Source organism: Podarcis raffonei, chromosome 16, assembly GCF_027172205.1.
Source record: "Podarcis raffonei isolate rPodRaf1 chromosome 16, rPodRaf1.pri, whole genome shotgun sequence".
Taxonomy (NCBI): domain Eukaryota; kingdom Metazoa; phylum Chordata; class Lepidosauria; order Squamata; family Lacertidae; genus Podarcis; species Podarcis raffonei.
The window spans coordinates 150,248-178,021 of NC_070617.1; the positions used below are offsets into that span (position 1 = coordinate 150,248).

General features: G+C 55.4%; 2 protein-coding genes across 3 annotated transcripts; one reads left to right on the forward strand and one right to left on the reverse strand.

The window, feature by feature from the left end:
- Positions 1-983: 983 nt before the first annotated feature.
- PRCC (proline rich mitotic checkpoint control factor) lies at positions 984-8,728 on the reverse strand. Of its 2 annotated transcripts, XM_053368617.1 has the most exons (7): positions 7,814-8,674; positions 4,553-4,600; positions 3,498-4,106; positions 3,188-3,295; positions 2,477-2,620; positions 2,321-2,386; positions 984-1,823 (listed from the first exon to the last, which is right to left on the reverse strand). In XM_053368617.1, exons 1-7 carry the CDS (start codon positions 8,201-8,203, stop codon positions 1,737-1,739), a joined length of 1,452 nt encoding a protein of 483 aa, XP_053224592.1. In that variant the 5' UTR covers positions 8,204-8,674; the 3' UTR covers positions 984-1,736. The 2 variants fall into 2 exon arrangements, with proteins under 2 accessions (XP_053224592.1, XP_053224593.1); XM_053368618.1 differs by lacking the exon at positions 3,188-3,295 and having other exon boundaries at positions 7,814-8,728.
- A 682-nt stretch (positions 8,729-9,410) lies between these two features.
- HDGF (heparin binding growth factor) lies at positions 9,411-26,797 on the forward strand. Its single transcript, XM_053368623.1, has 6 exons — positions 9,411-9,546; positions 23,251-23,327; positions 24,121-24,259; positions 24,500-24,682; positions 26,035-26,321; positions 26,451-26,797. The coding sequence occupies exons 1-6, from the start codon at positions 9,460-9,462 to the stop codon at positions 26,455-26,457; spliced, it is 780 nt and encodes a 259-aa protein (XP_053224598.1). The 5' UTR covers positions 9,411-9,459; the 3' UTR covers positions 26,458-26,797.
- The last annotated feature ends 977 nt before the right edge of the window (positions 26,798-27,774 follow it).

A 27,774-nucleotide genomic window follows, 5' to 3' on the forward strand; every position in this document is an offset into this window, starting at 1 on the left:
TGTTAGGAGAAACCTCCCACGCCCAATTCTGCTCACAGAGATAAAACCTACAAAATTCATCGGGGAGAGGGAAATGCAAACTGTAGCTCAGAGGATCTCCCAACCGCTATGAGTGCCCTGGCCAAACTACAGTTCCCAGGATTCCTGGGGGAAATCCATGACTGCTCAAAGTGGTGTGGTGCTGCTTCTCCCCCCCCCCCACACACACACACATCGGGGCCCAGCCGTGACCCTGCAAGCCCCTCGGAGGCACGAAGCGTCCCCAGGAAACACAGAAGGTGCCTGAGGCCCCTGGGTTAGAAAGGGAGGGAAAGGAGTCCGAAGGGAGTCGGAGGGTGGAGACTGAGGGGAGCCCAAACAAACCATACTAAAATGTTCTGAGGGAGGGCAAGTTCATTTAAAAGTTTTATTCTTTTATAAAATCTCTTTCCAGACAGTTTCATAAGATAACGAATAAATTACTGAATGAGAGCTTTATTTTGGAATACTGAAAAAAAGAGAGGCTTTTCTAAGTACTAAAATGTTAAGGGAAATAAACTAGAAATTGCTTTTTTTTTTGTTTCTGTTTAGAAAAAAATAATAATACCCTAAATACAGAGACATCATCATTCACCCAGAAATTCTGCCACAGTGAGGGGGACACGCCCTCCAAAAATGGAAAACGGGCTCCAATTTGAAAGACAACAACAACAATGAAGAGAACACAACAACCCCAAAGCGGAGGATGTGAGACCAGAAGACCAGGGATTTCGAGGGCTGCTTGATCAGGCCCAGCAGCAGAAGAATCTGAGGTGGGGCAGCAAGGAAAGAGAGCAAGTGTGTGTGCCCCAGCAGAATTCCCCGTCTGGCTCCTCCCACCTGGAATCTGGGGAGGGGAGGGGTGGCAAGAGAGGGCCCGCCCCACAGTCACAATGGGGTCTGGGCAGAGGCCCCAGAAGCCAAGAGAGTGGGAAGCCCAGGTTCATTCAGGGGTGGAAGCCCAGAGGGTGGGTGCTGCTGCAGGCCTTGGGGCAGGCTCTGCTTGCCGCCCTCGCCCTGGGCTGGGGGCACCTGAAAAGCAGCCAGCCTCCTGGAAGTGCACGGATCCCGCTAGCACTTAGCCCAAGTACTGTTAACAGTGATGTGTCCTTATGGCTTTGGGGGAGAGATCACAGGCCACGCACCTTCCAGCCCTGTCTTGTGCTGAAACCCAAACACTGTCATGGAGGAGGCTGCCAGGAGAGCTTCTGACGAGAAACAAGGAGGGGGCTGGCCCAAACCCACAGAAGATGAGAACTCTCCTCAGCCCGGAAGGGGAGGGCAAATGGTCTGGAGCACAAACACAGAGAGACACGAAAAGGGCAGGGTGGGGGGCAGGGTGGGGCAGCTACAGAAGAGCACTCAGGGACAGTCCTGCCCCCCACCCCCGTGGTTGGGTGGGCTGCCCCACCTCCTGCAAGGAGGGCAGTTCCAAGGGAGTGAGCAGCGCTGGTCTCCCCCCAGCTGACAGGGGCCTCGTCCGTGTCGCATCGGCTACTGGAAAGAAAAGGGGCTTGGGGGTGCCAGGCAGCCTAGTGGGCCAGAGCACTCCTCTGCATCCCTCTGCCAAAGACCCCTGCCGGGAAAGGCAGCGGAGGCCCCCCCAGGCACATGGCCTTGCGCCCTTCTTCCCTCCGCAGGCCCCTCTCTTCCTTTCACGCACCCGGTCTGGGGCTGGCAGCTTTTGCCTGAAGGGGCTCCGAGGAGGCAGGCGGGCCCTAGAATCCATACTTGGCCTGCGTCTGACGCCGACTGAGCTTGTTCTCGGCCCACGTGTTCTTCAGCTCCAGCTCACGCTCTTTTGCCTGCCCCAGAAAGAGAGGGAGGAGGTGGAGGCTCAGAGCAGGGCCCTGTCCCACCGCACCACCAAGACACCCGCACTGCCCCGGTGGCCTGACCCACTCTTGAAAACAGGGCTTGGTTTGGGGTTTCTGGACTTCAGCCGCAAACGGGCAGCAATGCTGAGCATCAGGCAGGACACATGATTTTCCTCCCAGAGGATGCTGGACTGCATCTCCCATCAGCCCCAGCCGTCAGCCTGGAGGTGATGGTGGATGCTGCAGTCCCAAAGTGTCTAATTTGTAATAGTTTGGAAAATCAATAAAAATAATTGGCAAAGTGCCTGGTGGGCCATGGATGGCCCACGGCCCCTGCTCTAGAGGAAACCCCATGGGAGCCCTGGGCAGGATCCTGACAGCAGGGCAGAAGAGGACCCACTTTGCCAACTGCTGCGGCTCCCAGGGCACAAGATCCAAGCTAGGGTGACTGGGGGGGCAGGGAGGGGGCAACCCGGCAGCCTCACCTGGTGAATCAGATATGTGATCTGGTGCTTCCTCCGCTGTTGCCCCGTGGGCTGCTCCCCTTTTTTCTGGAGAGAAAGAGAGACAGGAGTTGTGATACCAGCAGAGCAGGAGGGGGAGGGAAGGCTCCCCTGGGGGGGGACGGGGGGGGCCCTCACCTTGCTGAAGGACTTCATGTTCTGCTCCTCTGTCAAAGACTTGGTCAGCCACTGCTGGGCGCCGCTCAGCTGGTCGTCCCCCTTGATCTCCACAAAGTTGATCTCTTCCCGCCCGCGGTTCCGCTTGCCTTGCAGACGCTTGAACTGGGCAAGGGGCGGGAGGAGGGGAGAGGGATTCAGTCTGCTGAGCATCCCAAACACGATTAATCCCAGGCCCATTGAGGCCGGGCTGGAGCTGAAACAGCCAGAAGCCCCTTTTGCAGTGTCCACAGCCAACCAGCCCCCCTCCTGGACCTCCTGCGGAAGAGCAAGCGGGTGCAGATGAACTGCCTCCTTGGAGCAGTCCCAAACCAACCTCTAACCCTCACTCAGGGGACAGAAATGGGGTTGGGAAGTGGGAGGGAGAGGCCATCCTTCCATAAGACCAGAGAACAAAACCTTCCACTTCTGGGGGTCCTATCCTGCCCCCCGGTTCTAAGCAGAAGGCCCTGTTTGGAGTTGCTGAAAGCTAGAAGCCAAGAAGATGTCAGACCTGCACCCACACCTCTTGTCCCTACCTGCCCGGCAGCCTTGGAATCCAAGTTCTGCAGTCCCTGCCAATCCCAGAGACCCCCTCACCCCCAAACGCTGGCAGGGCCACCACAGCCGGAGGAGAGGGTGCCCCACCCCACCCCACCAGTAAAGGGGGCCCTGCTGAGAGCAGCTTCTCACCGCTTCATCGTCCATGAAGGAGGAAGAAGCGCCTTCGCTGCTCATCTCTTGGGGCGGGCCCAGCTCCGGGTCTGTGTCCGAGTAGTAGCTGCTGCTGTAGTAATCCTGCTGCAGAGGAAGCCAGGTGGGGGAAAGGATCTCCTCAGCACCAGGAGAGGAATCTGCTGCAGGACCAGCCACTTTGCCTGCCCACCCCCCATGCCCATCCCAGCCTCCTTCCCGGAAGCCGCTCGCCCTTCCCACTGTGCCAGCCACCCTTGAGGCTCAACCCACCAGCTGCAGAAGGAGCCTCTGGCTCTGCCCCTCTCACCTGGTAGTAGGGGCTGGGGCCGCCTGCATCGCTGCAGCCAGGGTAGAGCGCATAGTGCTGCCCGCCATAGTCTTCACCAGGCTTTGGGGCCCAGCCGTGGGAAGCTGAGCTGGCCCCCGGCCCCGTCTTGAACTCCAGCGGGGCGTTGGCAGCTGCGTCCTGGCTCTCGGGCTCAGGGTCCGGCTCTGTCCCAGGGGGCAGATCATCCGGCACCACGGGGCCAGGGTAGGCGTAGGCCTCTGGACTGAGGGCTGGTGCATCGCTCCGGTCGGACAGGGAGAAGTAGTTCTCGGGGGCCACCTCCTCGTCGCTGTCATTCTCCTCCTGCGTGATCTGCTTGGTCACCTGCAGGGCGGCGCTCTTGGCGGCCGCCTTGATGGCTGATGGGGAGGGAGTCGTGGTCGCTGTCACGGCCGAGGGTGCCTTGAGGGGAGGCTTTGGCTTGGAGGAGAGCAGGCCTTTGGCAGACTTGGCGTCCGGGGAGCTCTCGGCGGCAGCAGCCGCTTTCCTAGAGAAAGCATAAGGGAGCAGCAGCCGATTCGTCTCTTTCACCGTCAGGTTCTTGGGCTGAGGAAGTAGAGCAGACAAGCCGGAGCCCTCGCTCTGGGCCTGGAGGGTGGAAGACATAGGGGAAGGTGAGGCAGGGGCAGGAAGGACTACATCCACCTGGGCCTGCTGGCAAGGGGACGGCGGGAGCCACAGCAGCCCCTCCTTCAGCCAGGAAGCTGCACCATGAAGCAACACCAAGCCAGGCCACATAGCTGCCTCAGGGCCACCTGCCTCAGGGAAGAAGCCAGGCAGGAACCAGCCATGCCTTCGCAGAAAGACACGAGCTGTGGCTGACCGTGAAGCCTGCACTGACAGATCGACTGAACTTTGTCTCACATGTGAGATTTCACTAACATGACTAATCCAGAGAGGCAACTCAACCCCAGAGGGCCAGGATGGACATTCAGGGGCCTCTGCCTGACTAGGGGCAAACACTTTTTACTGAAAGCAAGGTGCTCCTGCTCCCCCCCCCCCTTTACAGGAGCACCACTTGCCCAAGTCCTCACCTGGAAAGAGGGATGCTTCTTTGCTGGTTCATCTTCCTCAGAATCCGACTGAAAGAGAGAGAGCAGAACTGAGTGCAAGGAGAGAGAGAGAGAGAGAGAGAGAGAGAGAGAGAGAGAGAGCTATTTTGAATCCAATACAGATCTGGACTGGGACAGAGGTAGACAGTGCAAAAGGTCTCTACATTTTCAACTAATATATATATCTACCTCTGTCCCAGTCCAGATCTGTATTGGGTTCAAAATAGTTTTCTACACAGGAAATTGTGTGAACATGTGGAATTGTTTTGTCATTGTTTGTATATATGAAATTGCTTCTAACACTGATGCTACCCCTTAGAGAAATTTTATGGGAATTAATCACAAAGGCGATAAAGCAAGTAACAAACAATCCTTCTCTCAACTTAATTCACTCAGATCTTAACGCTGCTAGGCATGTGGACTGCAAAAACCTATATTTTCAGTACAGCTTTATCTTACACTACATTAGTCCTACTCAGAAGCACCTACTGAAGCTAATGGATGTGACTAAATAGGGTCCAAAAATTTCAACTGGTCTAGTCTAACTTAGCTAAATAGAACCCAAGTATTGTTTGTGTTGTGGGCCTTGGACGACCTGTGCATGAGAAGGGTGCACATAAATTTTACTTAAAAAACAAAAGAAGGTTTCCCTGTTGCATGGATAGGAAGAAACATTTGGCAACTCCTCCTCCCTTCCCTCCTGCTGCAAGTAAGTGATAAGGACAGATCCAGCAGCTCCTAGAAAGCAGAAACAGCAGCTGTCTTTGCGTGGAGCTTTGCAAGAGGGCCCAGTGAGCTCCTCCACCAGCACCACTCCCTGAGGCAAGTGCCCTTATCACCACAGCCTTCCTTCTTCACCCTCCAGTTTTAGCTTAGAAGTGCGATCCAAAGGTCAAGGAAGGAATCGGACCACAAAAGGCAAACCTTTGCACTCCAGCCAAGCAGAATGATGAGCATCTTGGATTCCAAAAAAAGCAGCCGGTTCCCCAGCTCTCACAAAACCTATCAGTTGCTGGGCAGCGCCCACTGCGGGTTCAGAGAGGTGCGGGCGGGGAGCCTTGAGTTCATCAACTCTTCACCACTTGCCCATGTTTGCTCCCTCTGCTTTGCAACAAGCTGCAATCTACCAAGTCCATCTCCCTTCATATACACTGACTGGCACACGACATTCCCAGTCCTACTTGCAGAAGTAGCGGATTGAGCCTCCTACCTTCTGCATGTAAAGCAGATACTCTAGCAATAGGCTGCAGGCCTTTCCCCCAAATAAAGTTAAGATTCTAGTCCTCATGTTTCTAAATAATACTGAGTCTAAATAATACTGAGTCCATCTTACTCAGTACTGTCCAGACTGGCAGGTGGCAGTTCCCCAGAGTTTCAGGCAGCGGACATTGCCAGTCCCACCTGGGGACAGCCCACCCAGACCCACTGAAGCAAACAGACTTGATAGCCACTGTCAGTCACAATGGGTCCCCTCTGAGTAGGACAAGATCCCACTTGGGTCCAAAGTAACAAAATGAATTTCACAAAGGACAAATGTAAGGTTCTGCACTTAGGCAGGAAGAACCAGCTGCACAAATATAAGATGGGGCACCTGGCTTGCCAGTAGTACCTGAGAGAAGGATCATGGGGAAGGCAGGTGAACTTATATCAGTGCACTGGAAGAAGCAAAGATCACCAGTGTTGAAGCAATGATTCTTCAACATCAACTTTGTTGAACCGGTCATGTTGTGTGGATGCCTGATGATCATCTTCCAAAGCAACTAGTCTATTCCGAACTTAAAAATGGAAAGTGTAATGCTGGTGGTCAACAAAAGAGGTTTAAAGACTGTCTCAAGGCAAATCTTTAAAAAATGTAGTATACACACTGACAACTGGGAAACACTGGCCTGTGAGCACTCCAGTTGGAGAACAGCCTTGACCAAAGGTGTCATGGGCTTTGAAGACACTCGAACTCAGGACGCAAGGGAGAAACGTGCTAGAAGGAAGGCACGCTTGGCAAATCCACATCGTGATCAACTCCCACCCGGAAACCAATGTCCCCACTGTGGAAGGACATGTGGATCCAGAAGAGGCCTCCACAGTCACTTACGGACTCATTGTTAAAACCATGTTTATGGAAGACAATCTTACTCAGCTATGAGTGATCGTCGAAGAAGGGGTCTTGGTAGATCACATGGCCCAAAGGTGTGATGCAGCAGCAAAAAAAGGTAACACTATTCTAGGCTGCATCAACAGATGTATAGTGTCCAGATCAAGGGAAGTAATAGTCCTGCTTTATTCTGCCTTGGTCCGACCACATTTGGAATACTGTGTTCAGTTCTGGGCACCACAATTTAAGAAGGATGTCGACAAGCTGGAAGGTGTGCAGAGGAGGGCAACCAAGAGGATCAAGGGTCTGGAAACTAAGCCTGAGGAGGAACGGTTGAAGGAGCTGGGTATGCTTAGCCTGGAAAAGAGGAGACTGAGAGGAGCTAGGACAGCGATCTTCAAGAAGGGCTGTCACATGGAGGAGGGAACATGCTTGTTTTCTCTTGCTCTGGAGGGGAGGACTCAAACCAATAGATTCAAGTTACAAGAAAGGATATTCTGACTAAACATCAGAATATGTTTAGTTTCTGACAGTAAGAGCTGTTTGGCAGTGGAACAGACTCCCATGAGAGTGGTGGACTCTCCTTCCTTGGAGGGTTTTATACAGAGGCTGCCCGACCATCTGTCCTGGATGGTCCAGCTGAGATTCCTGCATTGCCAGGGGTTGGACTGGATGAGCCATGGTGTCCCTTCCAACTCTAAGACGCTATTATTCTAATGCTTGTTGATAGCTTTCATAAAGATACTAAATACTTCATTTAGTATTTTATGCTGTGTATTTTGCTACAGTATTAAAAATTGCTTTCTGATTTAATAGCGAGTTCTTAAATTGTACATGTTTCCTGCAGAAAGATGTGGCAAGATGGGAAGATGCCAGCCGAGTCGGGTCAGCTCCAAGCATATTGTTTTCAAGGTGCGACCATGAGACCCTCTGGGCTGCATTGCACACCAGTCCTACTCAGGAGGAGACCCACTGACGATAAGGGACAGGGCCAAACGGGGACGCCAGTGGCACCAGGCCTCCGTTGCCGTGGGTCTACTCTCGAGTCGGCCTTGCGGCTGCGGGCTCCTCCTGTCCCTCCCTGCCGAGGAAGCGGGCGGGCGGCGGGCCCGATCCTGCGCTCTTCCTCCACGAAGGGCCCCCAGGACACTCACGTCCCCCAGATGAGGCGCCGCGATCCGCACGGGCTGCGTCCTCTTCTTGCCCGGGGCCCGCTCGGAGGCGGCAGCGGCCGGGGCCAGAAGCGGCGGCGTGGACGAGGCCGGGATAGGCCGCGGCGCCAAAGGAAGTGGAAGGCCGGCTGCGAGGGGCCGGTGGGGCTGCTGCTGCGAAGCGATGCCCGCGCCGGCCTTGGGCGGCGGGAGGGCGGAGAAGAGTCCGCGGCCGCCTCCGCCTCGCCGGCCCAGCTCCCGGCCCCTCTCCTGCTCCTCTGTCGCTTCTTCGTCGTCGTCGTCGTCTCCGTCTGTTCCTCCTCCCTCCTCCTCGGCCGCGTCGCTCTCCTCCTGCTCCTCCTCCTCGCTGCTGGCGTAGGCCACCAAGGACATGGCCTCCCCCTCCTTACCGCTGGCTGCTCCTGCTACGCGAGGCCGAGGCTCCGCCCGCCGCACTAGGCCGCGCTCGCCTGAGCGTGAAGCCCGCTAGGCCGCAGCGGTCGCCATGGCAACGCCCCCGCCGCCGGAAGGAAGGCCGGGTGAGGAGGCGGGCTCTGGGCTCCCCCCGCCCCCTCTTTCCCTTCTTCCTTCCTTCTATAGAGGCGGCTCGCTCCAACCTCCGACTCGGCTGCGGGCAATGGCGACCGCCGTGGAAGGAGGAGGCGGCGCGGGGGCTCTCGCCTTCTTCCTCCCTCAGTGCGGGAGCGGGGAGGGAGAAACTACGACTCCCAGGAGCAGCCGCGCCGGAAGTAGCCGCTGGGCCACCGGCATGGTGGCGCGCGGTGGCTGCCGGGAAGCAGAGTCCTGGCTGGCGCCCGCTCCGCTTCCCTTTCCTCCCTCGCCTCCGACCTCCAGGGAGGGAATGTCACGGCTCCCATCAGGCACCTCGCCCGCCCGCGCGCGCTCAAACCTGCCGCGGAGTCAAAATGGCGGCGGGGGCGGGGCTCCTTTGTCAGCCGCCTGAGGCGCCTGGCCCTCGAGAGGCGGAGGAAGCCTCCAACTGTGACTCCTTGCAACGAGGCTGCACTTTCAACTGGCCGGGCGGTTCATGTCTGCGAACCCCTTAGGATCTCTGCCCCCACCCTTGATTAAAAGCGAGCAACCCCCCCGCGCGCGCGCGCTTTGCTGGCCCCAAGTCCGAGCAGCGCCCACTCGGCTTCTGCCGGGGAGGCGCCACTACAAAGCCCATCGCCACGAGCGATTGAGAATCAAGAGTCGCGTCTGGAGCGAAAGGCTTCCCCGGCGGCGGCGGTTGCCTCAAGGGCTCCACGTGCGCGGCGCGCAGGCGGCCGCGAGGATCGCGTATTTTCCGCGCAGCAAGCGGCTCCTGGGCTGGCGCCGCCCCGGAGGGGCGCCCGAGAGGCTCCCCGGAGCCGCCTCCCTCCGCCTTCCCCGCCGCCTCCTGGCGGCCGGGGGTGGGGAAAGGCAGCGGCCTCGTCGGAGGAGGCGGAGCCGGGCCTCCCTCGCCAGCCTCGCTTTTCAAACACAAACAAGCGCCCCCGGGGAGCCCAGGCGCGCCTCCGCCAGCCAAACTGTTGCGCGGCGGCGGCCCGGAGAGCAGCGCCCGCCCGGAGGAGCAGCCGGAGCCGCGGCGCCAGGCAGCCCCGAGGAGGCAGAGGCAGGCCGCCCGCCGGCCCTCGCGCCGCGCCATGTCCCGCTCCAACCGGCAGCGCGAGTACAAGTGCGGCGACCTGGTCTTCGCCAAGATGAAGGGCTACCCGCACTGGCCCGCCCGGGTAAGGCGCCGCCGGGGCGGGAAGGGGCCTCGCAGCGCGGCCGAGGCGCGGCTGCTCCCGCCAGGGCGCCCCCGTCGCTCGGGCCTCGGGCGGGAAAGAGGCCGCGTGGCCGGGCGGCGGGAGAAGCAGCAGTCCCCGGGCGCCCTGGCGGGCCGCAGACGAGCGCCAGGTGGGCGCTGCCAGCCAGAGCCGCCCTCCAGGGCCGGAGGGGTCCCTTCGGCCTGGCCGCGCGGGCTTTTGGGCTTGCGTCCCTGGGCGGGCGGAGAGGCACCTGGCGGCGGCGTGTGGAGCGCGGACGTGTTTCCAGGGGGAGGGAGAAAGGGGGGCTCCGCTGGGGAGTCGGGAGCCCCCTCGCCGGACGCGGGGCCGCGAAGCCGAGCCCCCTCGTGGCCGGGAGTTCCCAAGGCGGGGCCGGGAGCAGCCAAGGCGGCAGGTTGCAGCACGAGGCGCAGGTGAGGCCTGCTCCAGGCAGCCGCCCGCCCTTCCTTCCGCGCGGCCCGGCCGCCTCACCTGCGCCCGCTTTCTGCGCTGAGGGGAACGGGAGGCCCTTTCTTCAGTAGTCATTCAGTCGGTAGAAATAGTTGCCTGCAATTATAGCAATATACTAATACTGAGGAGCTGAATTCTTTGGGATAGAAAAGCGTCCAGTTACTTGCTTAGAAACCCAAGTGGCCGCAGCACTTGCTAAATCCTGGCTGCTGCCCGGTGCATTCAACCTAAAACTCTGCTTCCCAAAGTTTGGTCTCCAGGTGCTTTTGGACGACAATTCCCATCATCCCTGACCACTGTCCTGCTAGCTAGGGATGATGGGAGTTGTAGTCCAAAACGACCTGGAGGCCCAAGTATGGGAAGCACTGACCTAAAAGGAGGAAGTGGTTATAATGCCCTCCAGGTGTTGTTGGACTACAACTCCCATCACCTCTCACCATTTTCCATGGTGGCAGGCAGGGACTGATAGGAATTGGAGTCCAGCATTGTCTGGAGGGCACCATGGTGGCTATTCCTGACCCAGAACGCTGTTGGGTGGGCAGTACCCAACTAAGTCCAAACCCTCTGAAAATAACAGCCCCAAGTTAAGTCACAATCATTCATTTCAGTGAATTGAACTAACACTGGATACAGTTTGACGGACCCCCTCTGGAGGGGGTGAGATCTTCTTCCTTGGAGGTTTCTGAGCAGAGGTTGGACAGCCATCTGTCAGGGATGCTTGAGCTGATATTCCTGCATTGCAAGGGCTTGAACTACCTGAGCCTTGGGGTCCCTTCCAACCAGACTGTGCTATGATTCCAGCCCTTTCTGTTGAATCCCACTGATTTGTCATAGGCTAAGTTTACTACACGGGTGGCGCTGTGGTTTAAACCACTGAGCCTAGGGCTTGCCGACCAGAAGGTCGGCGGTTCGAATCCCCGCGACGGGGTGAGCTCCCATTGCTTGGTCCCTGCTCTTGCCAACCTAACAGTTCAAAAGCACGTCAAAGTGCAAGTAGATAAATAGGTACCGCTCCGGCGGGAAGGTAAACGGCATTTCCGCGCGCTGCTCTGGTTCGCCAGAAGTGGCTTAGTCATGCTGGCCACACGACCCGGAAAAACTGCCTGCGGACAAACGCCAGCTCCCTTGGCCTATAGAGCGAGATGAGCGCCGCAACCCCAGAGTCGTCCGCGACTGGACCTAACAGTCAGGGGTCCCTTTACCTTTAAGTTTACTACATGGTGTGGTGTTTCTCTTCTTTTTATGGGTGTTCTTAGCCACCCTGGGCTGTGAATGAGCAAGGCTAGCATGCAAGAGGTGGCACTGATGTGTCTGTCCCAGGAATGTGGTTTCTGAGGTCAGAGGCTTCCTCCCACCAGCAGCCAAAACAACTAATCCCCCCCCCCATTTACACCAGATCTCCCTGTTTCAAAATTTCATCCTATATTGGTGCGGAGCTAGCTTCTACTCAGAGCTGCAGGGCCTTCTCTGGCATGGCCCCAAGGCTATGGAAATCTCCCTCGAGAGAGAGATCCACCGGGCCGCTTCTCTGCAGACTTCTCAAAAACAGATCATGGAGCATTTTGTTTCAGTTGACTTTCTTTGAACAACTTTCTTTGCTGGCCTTGCTGTTGGTTTCAACCCTGCGCCCCCTTTTTTGTGGAGTTGGATCATAGAGTGGTAGAGCTGGAACCCACCCCCACCCCAATCACAGCTAAATAATTCCTGGCAGCACCTCTGCATAAAAACTTCCAAGGAGGGAGAATACACCACCTTCCCATGGTGTTTTATGATTATTTCTAATAATAATAATAATAGTTGTTAGTTGCTTTTTAAAAGAAATACTCTTGTTCCTTGTGGGATGTTGTGTTGCTGGGGGTGTCACTTTCCTCATGCAGACCTCCTGCGCCGCCGCAGAGTTCCCCTGCGTGATTTTTGGAAAAGGGTCAGAGCTGCCACAATGGCCTCTAAAGACCCCTTTACTACCTTTGCTTATGGCAGTTGGACTTGGGTGGGGTGTCACCCCATTTTGAATGAGGACACCTACGCAAAGGGGGTGAGTGTAGTGTTTGTTGGGTCAAGAGCAGCGTTAGAAACTGAGACATGAAATCTAGGAGCTAAATGGCACCTTAAACCTAGGTTATGGGCGCAACAATGGAATGTCTAGCCATGCTTTTTTATAATATGAATACAAAGCTGAAAATGAATGAACTGCAGCTAAAATCTTATGTTCGTTTTTCACATGGTCTAGTCCTCATCTGAAGACTGCAAAAAACTAAGCCATACTTCCCCTGCCCGCCTCCCCTAATATTCTTATGAGGGTCCCTTCTCCAATCCCCAGAGAGTGGTTGGAAGAGAGGAGGCAGAAAAAGGTCCTCCTTTCGTTCCAGCCAAGGCAGTTTTAATCTGAAATCTTAGGTGCAGTACTGCACATTAGTGAAGTTCCCTGTCGCAGAAGGCACCTAGAACAACAGGAGTTTCGAACGCTGGTCAAGAGCATTAGCCAAAAGCTAAACCTCTCGATTTCCTCCATCTGTAATAGTGCAGAGTTATACCAGCCTACCTTACAGGGATGTTAAGAGGATTGTTGACATAATGTTTGGTTTTAGCCCGTTAAGCCCTTTTAAAAAGCTCTGTATAAGTACACGTGTGTCTTCTTGTTTTTACTTGTTGTGTCTTCAGTTATTTAATTATTTCTGTTTATTCCTGTAACCATGAGGGCTAGAAGCTTGGGGTTTTTATCAAAATGAAAAAAGGTAGTAGCTCATTTGATTAGAGTGTGGTGCTGATAATGCCAAGGTTTCAGGTTTGAACCCCGTATGGGATAGCTGCATATTCCTGCCTTGCGCAGTGGGGTGGACAAGACAATCCTCAGGCAGTGCTCAAAATTAACCAGGCGCGTTTTGCTACTGTTGTGGATCCAATTGTGCCCATGTAGAGAATTACTCCATGTAGAGACTTACTCCATAGTAATTTCCATTTCCACCGTGTGCATTCCTCCTTCTTGCACACTGGGACAAGTGAATTTTGTAAGAGGAAGCTACAGTCAAGCAATGTAGTTGAGCTCATAGAATTGTAGCATTGGAAGGGACTCTGAGGGTCATTTAGTTCAACACCCTGGTGAATAGATATTCCTTTGCAGCAACTGCAACCTGGATTCAAGTTGCCATTTGTCGCCTAGCTTATATACCCAAGTTTCTAACCCTGTCAGGTCTCTTCCAACTCCACAATTCTATGGGTCTGTTGCTGCGAGAGAAACACTTTTGTACTTACTTCTGAGTAAACCTGCCTAGAACTGGGCTCCATGGCCCTCGAATGACCATCGACATGATGAGCAGTGAAACCGGCATATATTTGTGTGGCTAAAGTTGGATACAGCCCATAAACTTTGTGTGTTTTGCCTGTCAATCTAGGATCCCCCTCCTTCTCCCAAGGGGCTATAGGGGGTGCCTTCCTTTAATCAATTCAATATTCCAGCTCCAGCAGCGTTGCCAAAAACTTGCCACACTTCCCCTCCTTGTTCACACAAACCAGCACAGCACGTTTCCGAAACTTGTCTGCTGTTCATTATTAATTACATTATGTCCTGGCCCAAACCCCGCAGGGAGCCACTGTCAGCCAGTGCCACACGCCCCATCGTCAGGGATGGTGGGAGCACTGTCCCTGGTGTGGACAGTACTGAACTAGATGCCCCAATGGCCTGACTCTGTTCCTCTTTAAACCAGACTTTTGTGGGAAACCATGAGGACTAGAATCTTCCTCTTGCAGAAGGGATACAGCTCAGCATTCACAATTCACCAGGCACATTTTGCCCCTGGCTGTCGGCCACTTGTGACCAAGTGAAGATGCCCGGGTGCCAGGATGGCGCCTGACGCTCCCCCCATCTGGGGATCCTCGGGCCTTGCCTGTTTTCACACACTAACAACACATCCTGTAGAATTCTGTCTGTTATATTTTATCTGCACAATCGGAACATATTTCCAAAAAGTTGTTCTGACAAAATGGCAACTAGACATTCCGTTTTGGTGACTGTAAACCTGGTTTAAGGAGCCATTGGCTCCTCGCTTATATATCTGAGTTTCTAACATGGATGTGGTCGCAGCTCGATGCTTGGAGCACCTGCTTTGCATGCCAAGGAGGACTGGCAGAGACCTGTGCCTGAAGCCCTGGTGAGCTGCTGCCAGTCAGTGTAAGCAGTACTGGGTTAGACGGACCAGCAGCCTGTATACAGCAGCTTCCTATACAGGGAGTGGAAGAGACCTTTCTAACCTAAAGCTTTATGATGGGGGTGGCTGGCCTGGAGCTCTCTAGACGTTGCACGATGGGCTCCAACTCTCCCAGTCCCTCAGCATTGGGGCCAGTCCTGACTGGGTCCCACGGGAGTTGGAGTTCAGCATCATCTGGGGGGTGTTGGATAAAGGGCCAATTTAGGGAGGAGCATGAGAAACTGCCTTATACTGACTCGGGCCATTCATCTGACTGACTGGCAGGTGTTCTTTTGGGTCTCTGGCTGGCAGGCTTCCCCAGCCCTTCCTGGTGACGCCAGGAGTCGCAGCTGGCACCCTTTGCCGGCAGGGCATATGCCCCAGCGCTGAGCTTTCCCCCAGGAACTTATTTTCATTTTCACAGGTATTTAATTCCAGTAATCAGGGTGGGATGTTTTACATCAGGGCTGTTTGCGATTTTAATTCAGCGATTCTCCATTCCCCAAAGGCATCACTTTTAAATCTCTGGATCAAATAAACTTTCCAGTTTTCCACTCTAATATATATGTTCTGGAGTGGAAGCATGCACATCAACTGGGTATCTTGTTTCCAACCCAACTGAACCTTGAATGCTACCCAGGAGCATAATTAGAACCTCTCCAGCATCAGAGCCCACAAAGGTTTTGCACTGCAAAATTTAATAGACTCATAGGGTTGGAAGGGACCCGAGGGTCATCTGGTCCAACCCCATATGATCGCAGAACTTGTATCTGCTTAGGGGAGCCGTTGCGTATAAGGACACTGAGGACACATTGGATGGGAAACTGCGCGTTGCAGGGGGTTGGACTAGATGACCCTCAGGGGCCCCTTCCGACTCTTCCATTCTATGATTCTAAGCAAGATCACTTCCTGGAAGGCAAAGTGCCAAGAACTTTCCAGAAGTAAGGGCGGCTGGTAGGTCCTGGGCAGAGGAGTGTTTCTCCACGATAAGAAAAGTAGATGACCACGCTGTTCGTTTGGCATAAGCCGATATAAACGAATGGTAGAATAATAGACGGCCTCTTGTGTCATATTGATGGTGCTAGAGCTCAAGAGTCTCATCTTTGCTCCGGATTCACTCTCTTACAGAGGAAACGGGGCCTGCATTGTGCTTGTAAGGCGGCCAGGGATTCTGGCGACACTGATAAGCTCCTGTTCCTTTTATATGTTATACCGATTAAACATTACATAAAGATAAACAATAAATGAGCTAGTCAGGGAACGCAAGAGAGGTGGAATGAGCTATGACCTAAATGCGGTTCTTTTGCATTCAGGTATTTCAACCCATGTTGTTAAGGAGCATTGAGGCTGCAGTCCCACACCCAAAGCCACTTACCTGGGGGTAAGCCCCACTGAATTAAAAGAGACTTCTTCTTTTAAGTAGACATGCATAATAGGATTGTGCTAATGTAGCTCCACTTCTAAAATAATCCGGATTAAACTTCAGAAAAGCCTGGTTTGGGTTTTTTTAATGCACCATTCCATGGGGCTGCTGCAGCTGGCCATGGAGGTCCTGAGTCCGTCTCCCGCCCCCAATCCTGGGGTGGCGCTTTCCCCCATCTTTCATTCCATGGGGCCTGGGTTTCCCCACACCCGGCTCCCTCCGCTGCTCCAAAGGGAGCTGGAAGCCGCCCCAAGTGTGGGGTGCCCTATGGTGGCGTCTGCCAGGCAGGCCTGTTAATTTGCCAGGGAAGCTTCTCAGGGTCGTGGCTTGATTTGCTGCGATGGGCCAGGCGTGCCCAGAGCGGTCGATGGGGAAATGGATTTCTAGGTTGCCATGGCAGGAATCGAGTGGTCCTGTGGGGGGGCCTTTGGAAGACTTCCCAGCCGCAAAGTGGAGGTCTGCTCAGGCCTCTCTTTGGAAGCAAGGGAGTTATGGGCACCTAGCAAAAACTTCCTCCTCCTCCTCCAGGCTTCCCTTGGTGCACAGCCATTTTTGCCTCTGCCTGCACCGGCCGCCGTGTTTGCTGGAAACCCTGCTGCCACAGGGCCTGGGAATGGCTGCCTTTTGTCATTGCCGCTCTTGCAAAACAAAACAGAAGCCGCCTGGCTCTCTTCTGCTGCCGCCTCTTTTCTTCCTTCCTTGCTGTGGCCGTTGGGGGAGAAGGGGGGGGGAGGAGGCCTCTCCTCCTCTCCCAAGAGGGAGCCAGGAAAGCCTTGCGGTTTGGGGGAGGGGGATCTGTCCTCCACGCACAGATGGTCCCTGCTGGCTCTGCAAGAGGTGCTCCTGTTTCAGCACATCCAAGGGTTCTCTGGGCCCCCACCCCATGGAGGCCAGCAGAGCAGGACCCCTGGCCTGGCTGGGCTTCCATGCCCCACAGGGCCTGGTGGATCTCCCAGTCCCCCACTTGCCGTGTGCACCCTCCTGATGCAATTTTGTCTTCTGTTTTCTATGTGCTTGGTGCATTTTGTGCAGTTCTAACACTTGGCCATCTTACATTCCCAGCCCAAACAATTGCAGTCTATTTTAAAACCCATCAGAAGTTTTAAATGAGCACAGAAGATTGACCCAGCAGACCCGATTTAACCGTCTCCATTTAGGCAGCTCAGAAGTGTTCATTGTTTCGATGTTGAGTGAATCAACCTGTTTGGAGGGTTTCTTAGCAAAAGGATGCAATTTATAGAGCTGAGCTCCATTCCTTATGGCAGCTATATTGGAGCTGTTCAGTTTACAATTTGCAGAGTTTCAGAAGTCAAAAGTGGGCAGGTCCCTGCCCTCAAATGGCATACAGTCCAAAGCAGAAAATACAGAAGACCTGGAGAGATTGAGAGGAAAGAAAAATGGATGTTACTGCTATTATTTTATGGCTGTTAAAATACCCAAAGTTGGGTTAAGAAGGGAATAAACAAAGCGGTCAAAGTCAAGCAAAGTTGAATAAGAAATGAAGCAGAACGTAACTAAACAACCTGGTGATATAAATGCAGCGATTGTTAAAGCATGTTGAAATAAAAATGATTTATTCAGTGGAAGGAAGAAGTCTACTTGTGGGTCTGCACGGGGGGGGGGGGTGCCACATCAGGGGCAGGATTCAACCATGCAGGGCAAGGAGGGGGCTGGCAAGGCTTTGGGCATCAGGGCAAAACCCATTTCTCATTGCCCAGGCATTGTAAATGGACCCATTTACCCTCTTAATGATGTTTTGGGCCTGTTTCCTATTATAGGGTCACTTCTGGTGATACTTCTTGCTCTCTGTTCTGATATCTGTTGATAAAGGGTAGTTTGTAAGTAGCTTGGTTATTAAAATAAATTACAGACTTGGGTGGGTTTGTTTGAGGGCAGGGGCAGTTCACTGAAGCTGAATGTTGGAAGATTCAGGACTGCTGCAGTGAGAGTTAAACTGTGGAACTCCCTCCCACTGGAGGTGGAGATTGCCACCAGCCTGGGTGGCTTTAATAGAGAGTGGGACAAAGTTATGCCGGAGGGGGGAGAGGGCCATGGAGGGCTCCTAGCCAGGACGGCTGTGCTCTGCCCCCACAGCGGGAAGCAGCAATGCTGCTGAATGCCAGTGGCTGGGAGACGCAGGAAGGGAGGGGGCCTGGGACTTAGGTCTGCTTGGGGGTTTTCTGAAAGAGGCATCTGGTTGGCCACTGAGAACTGGATGCTGGAGTAAATGGGCCCCCTTGGGCCTGATCCAGCAAACGGGCTCTTCTGAGGTTCCTATGAGATGGTGGGAAACAAATAGGGCTTGTTTTCCCCTCTTGTGACTCTCTTGGAAAGGGGGCTAGTGGTTTCTGGTGATGGGCCTCTTGGCTCCCAGCCGGAGCAGCAGGCAGAACTTGTCCCTCTGTTCCAGGCTGCTTTTGAACCCTGCTCCTTCTGCAAAGAGCAAAAGGAAAGCCACTCTCTCTCCATTTGCTCAGGCTCTGCGCTTGCGGAGTGACAGGGGCCTCATCTCTGCACATCCTATTGCAGGGGGTTGGGCCAGATGACCCCTGGAGGTCCCTTCCAACTCTACGATTTGGGTTGATCCAGGGTCCGGTCTGGTTGCATTTGGGATCAACCAGGGAGTGGGGAAAGGGGCTTCTCTGGCCCCCAATTTGCCCACCCCCCATTCCACATTTCCACACTGAGCATCTTGGAGGCCCCTGCCTGCTGGCCTCCCTGTTGCAATCAGGCTCTGCCCCCCCCCCCAGCCAGGGAAACCTGTTTCCCAGCCAGCCTTTCCTGTTGGCCCAGATGGTCTCCTCCATCGCCCGCCACCCACCAGAGACCCAGATGGTCTCCTTAGGGTGCCCTGCCCACCTGCACAGATTGGTCAGGCTGATGTCCCACACGCACCCCATCCTTTTCCAGATAATCCTGACCAGGTTCCCAAAAAACCTTCGGTGGAAAAGAGTGTTTGGGAGGGGGACACCCCCCCCCCGTCTGCCACTGCCTGGTTGCCCCACAGGTGGAGAGGAATGGGGCTGGCAGGGCAAAGCCAGGCCTGGGGGGCGGAGCTGGTTTTGTGGGCCTTCTTGCTGCTGCTGCTGCTGCTACCGGGCTAAGTGTGCCTCTGGCCCAGCCTCCTGGCGGAGGTGCCTGGCCTGTGTGTGCTTGCATGCGTGTGTTAATGTGGGGCCAGTGCCAGGGGGGCAGAGGCCTGCTCTGCTTTGCTTTGCTCTGCTCTGGCCCTCTGCCCTCTGGCTAGGCTCCCCTGTCAGGCCAAAGAGAAAGGCCTTCACACAGAGAGTTAAACTTTGGAACTCCCTCCCACCGGAGGCAGGGGTGGCCACCAACGTGGGTGGTTTCATGGACAAATTCACGGAGGAGGAGAGGGCTATGGAAGGCTAGGTCGTTGTGCTCAGATCCTGCTTGCCAGCCCCTGTGGGAAGAGGAACCAGGCTCTTCTTGTGTTCTTACGAAACCTCCGGGTCCAGAGGCAGTCTATCACAATCCCTAAGTTTTCAGATTATATTGAGCTGATGTGAGAACAGGTGGCTGGGCTAGATGGGTCCCCCTTGGCCAGATCCAGCAGCCAGGTTCTTCTTAGGTTTGTATGGAGCCTCCAGGTCCAGAGACAGTCTATCTGGATTCAGGAGGCTGGGCTAGATGGGCCCCTTGGGCGGCTCCAGCGGGCTCTTCTTGGAAAGGCCTCCTGCCTGGGCGAGGTCCGTCTTCGCACCCAGTTGCAGATTCCAGCCAACCTTTGCACCTGCCCCTTTGCTCTCTGGGTGGGTGAGGCTGCCCAGGGCGCCTTGGCAGGTGCTGAGGCTGTGGGTGCCCAGGCCCTGCTGGGGATCTCCTTCAGCCCTCCATGGCTGCTCTTGAGGGTCCAGAAGCCCCTTTGCTCAGCTGTCTGCGTGGGGCGGGGGGTGCCTTTCCCCATCTCCATTGGGAGGCATCGGGTTGAACCCGGGACCCTTCCCAGGCCAGGCAGTCTGCTCCCCCACTGATCTGTGGCCTTCCCTCTGGAAACACAGTTGAGGTCCCAGTCCTCACGGCTCCAAACATCGGGAGCTGCCTCCGGGTGTGTCTCACTCAGTATTGTCGGCACGGGCCGGCAGCAGCTGCTCCCTAGAGGGATTTGGGTTGGTGGAGGCTTTCCCAGCCCTGCCAGGAGATGCTGCCTGCGGAGCGGAAACCTGCAACCTTCTGCCTGCCAAGCAGCTGCTCTGCGGAAGAGGGAGGCATTGTTGACCCTCCGTGGGGCGGCTGTTGCTCCTCTCCCTCTCCTCCCACCCCCCCCCTGATAATGGCTGGAGGGTGAATGGGACCGGCCCCCTTGGCCAGATCCCCAGGTGGGACAAAGGGCGCTCTCTGGGGTGCCCCCCCTTGGCGCGTGTGGCCGCCTCCCTCCCTCTGAGGAAGCCCAAGCCAGGCTGAGAGGCAGGAAGGGGCCTCCTGGCGGTGACTCAGCAAGGGTGGCGGCAGAGGCCACTCCTCCTCCTCCCTCCGCTGTGAGTCAGGAGGGCGGCAGGCAGGGCCAGAGGGAGAGGCTGCCGGATCAGGCCAGAGGCCCCTCTGCTCCAGCCTCCTCTCCTCCCAGTGGACAAACCCCCCTCCAGATAGACTGCCTCTGGACTTGGAAGCTCCATAGGAACAGAAGGGGAGCCTGGCTGCTGGATCAGGCCAAAGGGGGCCTCACAGGGGCCGACCAGTGGCTCCAAAGGAAAGGCCGCCCCCCAAGAGCCCGTGAATTCTTCTCCTCCTCTTTTCAAGCCATCCAGGTTGGCAGCCCTCACTGCTGCCTCTGGCAGGAGACATTGGCCTGACGCAAGTGCAGCCTGTTCTGATGGAGCCTCCAGGTGCAGAGGCAGTCTATCTAGACCCCTAGGTTCTATGGGGCATTTGGCCAGTGGGAGAGATGGGCCCCCTTTGGGCTCTCGCTGGGTTCTGTGAGTGGGGGCTGCAGCCCCCCCCCGCCCTTTGGAGGCGCTGGGCCTCTTCCTCTTCCTCCTCTCCAGCCCACCTGCCTCCTTCCCTCTGAGCCCCCTTTGTTCCCCTTTGCGGTTGGGGGTGTTGGGTTTCCCCCCCACCTTCCTCCTCCCCCAGGAGAAGCAGCACCTGCCTCTTCCTGCAGCTCAGAAGGGGCTCAGGGGACCTGGGAGCAGGATTAAGCCTTTTGTCTCTCTCCAACCTTTTTTCTTTTTAGCAATCACCAGATGGGGGGGGGAGCTGTTGTCTGGGCCAGGGAGGGGCCCACATGGAGGGGGGGCGTTTCTCAAGCCAGGCTGCCAGCAAACAGCTTCTGGACAGAATCATAAAATAACTGTTGAGTTGGGAGGGACCCCGAAGGGTCATCTAGTCCAACCCCCTGCAATGCCGGGATGGCAGCTGAAGCACCCAGGACAGGTGCCTGGAGGGGCAGATCATGCGCAAAGTGCTTTGCTGGCCTTTGGGGATCTGCCCACTCACCCCTGCTTGAGTTAAGGTTTGCTTTTAAGCATCATGACCCCCCCCTTTAAGAAGCCCCCATCTGGGTCAGAGGAAGACTCCTGCCCCTGTGAGGCCTCAGGCAGCCATGGGAGTAGCCAGGGGGAAGGGCCATCACAGGGGCCCATGGAGCCCCCCATCCTGATTTCCAGGACCCCTAAGAACCTAGGAGTCAAGATAGACTGCCTCTGGACCTGGAGGCTCCCTAAGAACATAAGAACCTTCTGGATCAGACCAGTGGCCCACTAAGTCCAGCATCCTCTTCTCCTGTGCAGAAGCCAGTCATTCGCTTGGGATAATGAGGACTAGAATATTGCTTTGTGTTTAGGGTGAGAGCCTGCAGGGCAGCTGCTTTGCTTGCAGAAGTCCCTGGCTGTTGGCCAAGCCAGCTGGGGGTGATGGGAGCCGGGGGTTTTGGGTTTTGGTTTGAGGTGGCAAAAGGAGCCCCTGGGGGCCAGCTGTGCAGATCAGAGCGGCCCCAGGCCAGCAGGTGGCTTTGCAGTGCCAAAATCACATGGGAGGGAGGGAGCTGGATGGCCTTTGTTAGGCAGAGAAGAAAATCCAGCAGGAATTTGGAAGTGCTCCTCCTCTCTTCCCATCTGCAGGGGCCGGTAGCAGCCTGGCCATTGTTCCTCCCTGCCCCCCCCCATCCCTGCTCATGCCCCCCCCAGCTGCAGAATCTGCTGAGCTAAATTGGCGCTGCAGTCTAGACAGGAGCTTACCATTGGTCGAAAGGGGGCAGGGAGCCCTTGTCCCCTTGCAATCCTGGCCCTGTGCCGAACATAAGAGTGGCTGCCTGCCAGATCAGTGCCCCCCCCCATGTGTGTTCCCTAGCACCCTCCCCACCAGCCCCCCTCCCCAAAGCAACCTGTAAGACGGGGCCTTTTAAGCAGAACCCAACTGCTGGGCTTTTTGTTTCAACATTCAGGGTTCATTTGTCCACCATCTTCCTCTGTTGCCACACCTGAGGCGGTTTGCAATCCGAAGAAACAACAGCATATGCAATAAAAGTCACATATAATGATCCAATCCCATGTCAAAAAGTCATAATATAAAAATATGACTTTAAGCAACTTAAACAGTTGAGATTCTGGCCTTGCAGGGGTTGGACTAGATGACTGTGGGGTCCCTTCCAGCTCTACAATTCTGTGGTTCTTTGAACTTGTATCACATAATGTCCAATAATCCATTTGAAATATAAGGTAAAGGTAAAGGGACTCTGGGGTTGCAGCGCTCATCTCGCTTTACTGGCCGAGGGAGCCGGCGAACAGCTTCCGGGTCATGTGGCCAGCTGGACTAAGCCGCTTCTGGCGAACCAGAGCAGCGCACGGAAACGCCGTTTACCTTCCCACCAGAGCGGTACCTATTTATCTACTTGCACTTTGACACAGTAAGATTAACTCAAAAAGATCAGTGATTAATAATAGAGAAGAAGAGTTGGAACAAATCATTGATAAACTATAGCTGATAAAAAATAACAGCAAGTCGGAAGACATTAAAAAATGCAAAAGGATCACACTGAGCAACAAATTCACATAACTTATTTTTGAAAATCCCAAAAATATATATATCCTAAAAATATATTTCTCCCCCCCCCATCAGACTTGGGGGGTGGAGAATGTCCTGGTGCCCCCCGTGGCAGTCAGCTTAATTCAGAGCCCTTGTGCGGGATGCAGAGCCCCTCCCCACCCGCTTGCTGCTTTCCTTTCTCTTTCCAGTGGTCGATAGACTGCCCCTGAGCCCAGAGGCTCCATTGTGGTCTCTCGCTCTCCTCTGTGGCTTTGCCTGGACTTAATGCGCCTCCATCTTTTTGATGGCCAAAAGAATTGGCCTGGTCTGTGATCTTAGCAGCTCAAATAGTTATTGCAACCTTAGTCCCAAAATCTGACACTGGGCGCTTAGCACCATTGTGGAGCTATTGTGGGGAAAATTAGGAGATACTTTGAGATTTCGGTGCAGACTAGAACCTGCAGAACCTTTTTGTGTGATTTTGTTACATATAAAGTGGAAGCCTTGTTTTCAAGGCAGCCCTCCTGACCAGCCTGGCCTGGAGCTGGAGAATGACCTGATTCCTGCCTTCCGACTCCACCATTCTGTGACTCCAAAAAACTTCTTTTCCTTTTCCTCTCTCTCCAGATCGACGAGATGCCAGAGTCCGCTGTGAAATCGGCTTCCAACAAGTACCAGGTCTTTTTCTTCGGGACCCATGAAACGTGAGTAGAAGGAAGCAGCCAGATTCTCCTTTGCCAGGGGGATTCGCTTCTGCCCCTGAACAGAGCTGCGTGTGTGGATCTCTGACTTTGGAGCTGCTGCTTCCTGTGTGATTTGGGGCTGGGGTCCAGCATGGGGGTGTCGTGGGAGAATGGCTGCGTACGATTGCCACTGGGAAATTCTGAATATTGAGCCAACGTGCTAATACCGGATAATCATAATTATAATTAAGTTTTTTAAGTTTATTTTTTTTTAAGGCATTCCACCACCCCCACAGGCCAGGACTGTGAGACAAAATGTTGAAAGCCTATTGGAATTGTAGAGTTGGAAGGGACTCCAAGGGCCACGGGTTCAAGTTCTCCCCTCTGGAGCAGCAGAAAACAGGCTGGCTTCATGGGATGGCCCTTCAGATATTAGCTGGCCATCATGTCACCTCTTGTTCTCCTCTTTTCCAGTCTGAACAGACCTAACCTTCTCATTATAGAAACAGCTGTTTACAAATTGCTGCCTGTGTTTTGAGTTTTCCTCCTCCCTCCCTATCCCATTTCCCTTGTGTGTTATGTTCCTTTACTGTAAGCCTGTGCAGGCAGAGACTGCCTTGTTGCGCTCTGGGAGCGTTTTTTGGGCTGAGGAGCAGGCCATACAGATGCTCCACAGAAACGCATAAATTAAAAAACTTGAAGCGAAGGCTACCACGCGTATAGGCTTCTCCAGTGGGGCTTTCAGGGGCCGGTCTGGGCCAGCCTACGGCCCTTGTTTGTGTGTGTGACGCGCGGCTCCTCTCTCTCCCCCCAGGGCGTTTCTGGGACCGAAAGACCTCTTCCCGTATGAAGAGTGCAAGGGGAAATTTGGAAAGGCCAACAAGCGGAAAGGCTTCAGCGAAGGCCTCTGGGAGATAGAGAACAACCCCACCGTCAAGGCGTCCGGGTACCAGGTGCGCTGTGGGGGGGATTGCTTCCTCCGCCCAACAGAGCCGCAATTCCCAGCGGCCCAAACACGCTACAGTTCCCGCGATTCCCGTGCGCCTTAAGTGTGGGGCGCAGCCAGGGTTGCTGCTCCTTCTGTGGGGCTGGCTTCCCGGCCTCCGGGGCCCCAGAGATGGGAGGCCTCGTTCCGTGGCTTCCCAGTGGGGAAACCGAGGCTGAGTGTGTGCTTTCTGCCGCTTCCTCCGCAGCCAACCCAGAAGAAGGGCCCCACGGAGGACGCGGGGGCCGAGCGGGAGCCGGAAGCAGGGCAGAAGAAGGAGACCCCCGAAGGGAGCAGCGACGAGGAGGGGAACCTGGTGATTGACGAGCAGTCGAAGGAGAAGAACGAGAAGGCCGGGAGCAAGAGGAAAGCAGAGGGGCCCCTCCTGGAGGTAGGCGGGGGGGACGGACCACGCGTGGCCCACCCCACAGCCAGCCCTCTCACAGCGGCCGGCTGGGGTGCAAAGGGTTAAAAGGGTCTGTGGCAGCTCCTCCCGTGGGCTCCCTTTCTCTTCCCTAGAGGGGTTCATTGATCAATCGATTGTGCTCCTGTCCTGCCTTCTCTCCCCCAAGGAGCTAAAAGTGGGGTACATGGCTCTCCCCCCTCCCTATTTAATCCCCACAACAGCCCTGAAAGGTAGGTTAGGCCAAGACCCAGCGACTGGCCCCCCTGGTCACACCCAGTGAACTTCCTGGCCCCCCCACGGCCATTTGAGCACCCAAAAGCAGGTGGCTCATTCGGGTGAGGCGAGGTCCCTCTGGGCTGGAGGCCCCTTGCAGATCTCTTGGGGATCTGCTCCTCCTGCGCTCCCACACGTGAGCTGGTGCCGGAAGCTGCTTTCATCCCAGCTCAGGCCGAGCGTCCATCCAGGTCAGTGTTGCTTGCTCTGACTGGCAGCAGCAGCAGCAGGGGCTCTCCGGGGCTCCAGGCACAAGACCCACTCCCGGCCCTGTCTAGAGATGCCTCTGGTGTGGGATGGTGAGCGTGCAAGGCACGTCTGCCCCCATCTGCAGCGTTTTCCCAGGGACGGATCCTGGGTGCTGTGTCTTGGGGGTCCCTGAGGTCCCTGCATCCCTACACCTCATTTTATCTCTTTATAAAAGTACTGCTATGCCGCTAAATCACAAGATGTACCAAAGCGTTAAAATAGCGTTAAAAATATTTTTGTGAAAGCATTAAAAATATTAACAGCAATTTCAGAGTAAGAAAGGTTAAAAGCCAGGATCGACAAACAGTTGTGGGGTTTGCACTCTTTTAATTGCCTGCATAGGAATAGAAACGTTTTTGGCAGGTGTTGAGAAGTTGGCACAGAAGGCGACTGCTGCATCTCAAGTGGCAGGGAGGTCCACAGGCCGATGACACTCAAGGCTGGGTTTCTCGTCACGTCATTCTGTGCTGCTGCTTTACCATCTCCTGCATTTTTATTAATTTGGCGCCCAGCTTTTACCCCCCCCCAATATTAATAAGGGTTCCTAGTTGGAAGGGGATCCCCAAGGCTGACCCAGCCCCCTGCAGGGCAGGAGTCGCAGTCAAGGACCCCCGAAAAATGGCCCTCCAACTTCTGCTGAAGAACCTCCAATGAGCCATAAAGCCGTAGTGTCAGAAGGGACCCCCCGAGGCCATCTAGCCCAACCCCTGCAGCGCAAGAAGCACCACAGCTCTTGAGCTGCAAAGAAGTGCTGGGGGGAGACGTGTGGGTGTTGGGGGGCTGGACCTCCCTGACCCCCTCTGTCTGCCTTGCAGGACTCCTCCCCCAAGCGCGCCAAGGAGAGCGAGGACCAGGAGGGCGCTGGGGGGGAGAAGCCCAAGGGCTGTGAGGGAGACGCCCCCAAGGAGACCGAGAAGCCCAAGAAGCCGCAGCCCAGCAGCCTCCTCCCCGATGGCGGGGAGAAGGAGGAGAACAGCAGCCGAGCCGCTGACGCGCCGGCCGGAGGCGAGGGGAAGGAGGAAGCCTCCGAGGAAGAGGACGAGGAGGAGGAAGAGGACGAGGAGGAGGAAGAGGACGAGGCCAGCAGAGACCACAAGGAGAGGTGAGGGCTCCCTGACCCAGAGGCAGCCTGGCCCCGGGGTCAGGAAAAGGAAGGGTCCTGGAGGGGGAGGGACCCCCAGGGGTCATCCAGTCCAGCCCACTGCAATGCTCCCCCTCTGCTCTCTCGCAGCCTGTAGCCGGCCGACCCAACCTGCTCTTCTCCTCCTTCTCCGGACCCGATCCCGGCCTGCTGGCGGTTTCCCTGGGTGCTCAGAACCAGACTCCGACCTGCTGCCTGTGCCCCTCGTGGGGAGGGGGTCAGGAGCCCCATTTCTGCGGAAGGAAGCGGAAGGAAATGGCTCTGCCCAGCCGCCTCCCTCTGTCTCCCCCCCCCATCTCCCTCTCTCCCTCTCTCCCCTCTCCTGGCCCCGCCATTTTGCGGGTCCCGCGCTTTGAGTTAGTCCTTTCTAGGGGGTTGGGAAACGCTGGTCAGCCACTTTGAAATAAAAGCAGTTGAATGCCTTTTTAAAAAAACAACCATGGCTTTGGATTTGCTTCCTGGCGCTCTGGGGTGAAATTGGGAGGGGGGCTGGTCCTTTGCACCTTCTCAAAGTGGGGGGTGGGGTGGAATAAAGGGCATTTGGGTGTGCAAGGCCTCACCCTCAACCCCACGAAATGAGCCTCTGATGCCGCCATCTGCATCCCCCTCCCCAGGTTGTCTCAACGCAGGTGGCTGACGTCTGCTGGGCAGGGGGCACGCAGGGACAGCCTGCCAACGTCCCCCAGAGCTCACCCCCCCCCCACTGGCCAAAAGGGGCTCCTGGAAGACTCTGGGCAAGTGCAGCGATTGCTGGCTGGCCTTTTTTCCTTTCAAACAACTCGTTTGGTGGTGCTTTGGGACCACCCCCCCTGCAAGGAGAAGGAAGGTGGGGAAGATTCAGCCAAGGGCCCCCAAAGGATCAAGGGGGTGGGGGACTTCCAGGAGGAAAGGTTGCACCCTTCGGGACTTTTTAGTTACAGTGGTGTCCAAACTTTTTTCAAAGAGGGCCAGATTTGATGAAGTGAAGGGCCATGAGGGCCAACCATAGTTGTTGAGCTTTTTTTAGGATTTTACCCCAGGAAATAAACTGCCACAGAGGCCGGATTAAACCAACCGGCAGGCCAGATTAGGCCCCCGAAATAGACTTTGGACATGCCTGGTTGAGGGAAGAGGCAACATGATAGAAGTTTATAAACCTGCACGTGGCTCAGAGAAAGGGGACAGAGAAAAGATGGATGTTGGGAGACAGGACAGACGAAAGTCCTGCCTAGTTAAAACTTTGGACCTCCTTCCCCCAGAAGGCTCCGATAGCTGCCAGCCTGAATAGTTTTTAAAGCGGATTGGGCACATTCATGGAGGAGGAGAGGGATATTGATGGCTACTAGCAAAGATGGCTGGGCTCTGCTCTCCACGCTCAGCCGTGCTTCTGAATGCCAGTGCTGGAAGCCACAGGAGGGGAGAATTGCTCTTGTGC